At 64.5% G+C, this 3,921-nt stretch overlaps 1 protein-coding gene across 1 annotated transcript in view; it reads right to left on the reverse strand.

Annotated features, from left to right (window-relative positions):
* DSP (desmoplakin) overlaps positions 1-3,921 on the reverse strand; it is a 27,371-nt gene that overhangs the window by 5,151 nt on the left and 18,299 nt on the right. Inside the window, exons 18-21 of the mRNA XM_012734152.1 lie at positions 3,546-3,629; positions 3,220-3,327; positions 2,720-2,818; positions 2-1,390 (exon numbers count right to left, since the gene is read on the reverse strand). Of these exons, the coding sequence (XP_012589606.1) occupies positions 2-1,390; positions 2,720-2,818; positions 3,220-3,327; positions 3,546-3,629 (1,680 nt within the window). The remainder of the gene's footprint in view (position 1; positions 1,391-2,719; positions 2,819-3,219; positions 3,328-3,545; positions 3,630-3,921) is intronic.

The raw sequence follows: 3,921 nt of genomic DNA on the forward strand, positions 1-3,921 counted from the left end.
CCTCCAGCAGCTGCTTGAGCCGCTCGATCTCCTTGTTCTTGTCCTGGATGGTCCTGGCCGCCTCGTCCAGCGACTGCTTGTAGCGGGCGCCCTCCTCGGCGCGCTGCTGGGCCAGCTGCCGCAGCTCCAGCTCCAGCTGCTGCCGGCGCCGCGCCTGCTCCGAGCCGCAGGCCTTGTGCTCCTTGGCGTCCTCCTCCGCCCGCCGCAGGCTGTCCGTGGTCTGGGCCAGCGTGCCCTTGAGCCGCTGCACCTCCTCGGCCAGGCAGCGGTTCTCGCGGCCGAGGGCGTCCACCTGGGCCCGGAAGCCGCTGCTGTCCTGCTCCTTCTGCACCGTGAGCTGGTGCAGGGTGGTCTTGGTGACGTTGATCTCGGCCTCGAACTGGCTCCTCAGGCTGGCGACCGCCTCGTCGTGCGAGCCGCGCGCCTTGGCCAGCTCGCGCTCGGACTCCCGGCGGCGCTTGGCCTCGTCCTGGAACTCGGCCTTGAGCCGCTCGATCTCCTTGTTCTTGTCCTGGATGGTCCTGGCCGCCTCCTCCAGCGACTGCTTGTGCCGCGCGTCGTCCTCGGCGCGCTGCTGGGCCAGCTGCCGCAGCTCCAGCTCCAGCTGCTGCCGGCGCTGCACCTGCTCCGAGCCGCAGGCCTTGTGCTGCAGCGCCTGCTCCTCGGCCCGCCGGCGCTGCTCGGAGGCCTGCAGGACGCCGTCGTGCAGCCGCGCGATCTCAGCCTGGAGGTCCCGGTTCTCCCGCGAGAGCCGGTCCAGCTGGCCGCGGAGGCTCTTGGAGTCGTCCTCCCTCTGCATGGACAGCTCCTTGAGGGTGGTCTTCGTCACGTTAATCTCTGTCTCATATTTGCTCCTTAAATTACTCATCTCCTCATTATAGTGGGTTCTTACCTTTGCCAGCTCATTCTCATACTCCCGCTTCCGCGCGCCCTCCTCCTGCAGCAGACCCCTCAACCTCTCTATCTCGTACTCCTTCTCCTTGACGGCCTTCTCGGACTCGAGCTTCTGCCAGCCCAGGCTCTCCTTCTCGCACTGCCGGGCCTTCTGCAGCTGGTCGTAGTCGCTCTTCTGCTGGTCGAACCTGTCCTCCACCGCCTTGCGCCTCCGCTTCTCGTCCTCGACCTCGTAGGTCAGGCGGGTGATCTTCTCGTTGAGCTCCTTGATCTGGCCGTAGCACTTGTCCAGGTTCTGCTTGGCGGACTTCCCATCCAGCTCGGCCTGGCGCTTCAGCTCCTCCAGGCTCACGAGCTTGGCCTTGAACTGGGAGCACTCCGCCTGGTACTTCTGCAGGTTCTGGTCCAGGAACTTGTTCTTGTGGCAGTTCTCGGAGTTGGCGTCGCGGGCCAGCCTCAGCTCCTCCTCTAGCACCTCGATCTTGGTGTTTTTGAGCTGCGGAACGGGAAGAGGAAAGCACGATGAAGAGGGGGAGACCTCATGGGCCACCACCCCCCACCACCAGCGGTGGCGCCGTGGGTTGGCGCGGAGCCGTCCTGAGTCTGTTAAGGGGAAGGACGTCCTGAAGGAGCTCTGCGGAGTCCTGTGGACCCCACTCCCACTCCAGCTTTCTGGAACCTACCCCCTGCTCCAGTGATTGGAAACTACAACTCCCAGCAGCACCTGGGAGAGCACTGCGAGGAGCCAAGGGTGGAGCTGACAGGAATTCTGGGACATTTAGGGGATGAATAAGGTGCCACTTGGTTAAGGGGAAGGACGTCCTGAAGGGGCTCTGCAGAGTCTTGTGGACCCCACCCCCTACTCGGGCTTTCTGGACCCTACCCCTTACCCTAGGGATTGGAAACTACAACTCCCAGCAGCACCCTGGAAAGCGCTGTGAGGAACCAAGGGCGGAGCTGGCAGGAATTCTGGGACATTTGGGGGATGAATAAGGTGCCCTTTGGTTAAGGGGAAGGACGTCCTGAAGGAGCTCTGTGGAGTCCCGTGGACCCCACCCCTTCCTCCAGCTTTCTGGACCCTACCCCAGGGATTGGAAACTACAACTCCCAGCAGCACCCGGGAGAGAACTCTGAGAACCCCGGGGTGGAGCTAGCAGGAATTCTGGGACATTTGGGGGATAAATAGGGCACAACTGCATCTTGTGCTCTCATCTGGGAAACGGCTCTACAGACCGCCTGACTTGGTGTGCTCAGTCAGCAGAGCCCTAAGGTGTTTCAGTTACTTTGTGTCCCGCTCTCTTTTCCTGGGTTGTTTCCCATTCCTTTCCCCTTCTGTAAATAAACCCATTATTGACCCTTTTGTGTGTCCCTGCAGTATAACTGAATTGTGAGCACACGGGTGAGGCCCGATAGACAAGTGGCCCGGTCCACTCTGGGCTTTCCCGGCCAGGGAGGGACCCCAGGGTACAGCAGACCTCTCCTGTCTCCCCGCTGCCCCCTAAGCAGTGTCTTCATCCATCTGCCCATCCTGCTCCCCACCCTGTCTCTGGGGAGTCCTCTCACCCCCCCCACCTCTGGCCTGCACCCCAGTTCTCGTGTGCATCAATAAATAAATCTTCAAACAAAAATAAAGTGAGGCGGAAACTCAAGTCATCGACCGAGGAAAACTCAGAACCAGCCAGCCCGGGGCAGGTACCTGGGGTCGCCAGACGCAGGGTGCGGTGGCTCCGCCGTGGAGCGCGACCCCCCCCACCCCCGCATCCGACGGGGCGGCCAACGGACCCTAGCCTGCACCCCCGCGCCACCCGAGGCCCGAGGCCCTGACCTTCAGATCCTCCATGCTCTTCAGCATCTCGCTCAGGAACCTGTAGTAGTCCCCGGAGCGCGTGAGCAGCTCGATGTACCGGGCGTGGATGTCCCCGGCCTGCGGGGGAGAGACACCTTCAACCCTGGCCACGGGCACAGTGGCACTCTGACGCCACGGCGTGGGCCTCGGCCCGCCGAGCGGGCTCCCCCACAGGGCCCAACATAAACGGGAAGGTTGGGGACACCCAGAGCCCCGAATCCCCAACCCACCCCGGGCAACGGTGGGGGGACCGGAGGGGACCGTGCCCTCTGACAGGGCTTTCAGTCTCTCCACGTGACACTGGGGACGCAAGCCCCGTCACGCCCAGACCCTGATCCTCGGCAGCAGAGTCGGGCTTCCCTGGCCCGTTCTAATGTGCACCCTGCACGCTGGACTCACTGCCCGCCAGCATGGCCTCGAGGGGCTTCGGGACATGGGCGGGTGGGGCAGGGGCAGGAAGGGCCCCGTGCGCGGGTCACCTCTTGCAGGATCACCCCTGAGGGGGACTGGACCATGGTTCTCTTGATGGGGATGTTCAGCAGCGTCTCCAGCCCCGATGTGTAGGACGCCAGCTGCAGCTCATAGTCCTGCGGGCGTCAGGTTGAGACAGGCACCCTCAGCGGCCAGGGCGGCTCGTGCCAGAGCCGGGCTGCGGGCCGCTGCCCACTGTGAGCCGCCGCGGGTGGCAGCTCCCTGTGTCCCCGGAGGGGGCGGGGGGTGGGCCGCAAAAGCCCTGGCCGCTGGCCGGGAGGCGCCCCCGAGCAGGCGGAGGGCACCGGGCATGGGTGCCACGCCGGTCACGCACCTTGATGGAGTTCCCGCAGAGCTCTGCGATCTTCTGGACCTCCTCAGACTTGTCCCGCTTGCCACAGATCTCATTGTGCAGGTTCTGCGGGAGCAGGGAAACAGCGGGGTCAGAGGGCGCCAGCAGGGGTCAGAGGGCACCAGCAGGGGTCAGAGGGCATTAGCGGGGGTCACAAGGTGGTAGTGGGGGTCACAGGGCTTTAGCAGGGTCAGAGGGTGCCCACGGGCCTGCGTGCTTATGAGCGAGCGCCGTCTGCGTCCCCTACCAGGGGGCATTCAGCAGTCACCCTGCAGAACTGGGTGCTGCTCCAGGAGGTCAGGGGCTGGGACGGCAGGTGGGGTGGCGGGGCGCCCAGGGAGGGCGGGGGCGCTGGGGG

Source organism: Condylura cristata, unplaced genomic scaffold, assembly GCF_000260355.1.
Source record: "Condylura cristata isolate star-nosed mole 26May11 unplaced genomic scaffold, ConCri1.0 scaffold00048, whole genome shotgun sequence".
Classification (NCBI taxonomy): Eukaryota; Metazoa; Chordata; class Mammalia; order Eulipotyphla; family Talpidae; genus Condylura; species Condylura cristata.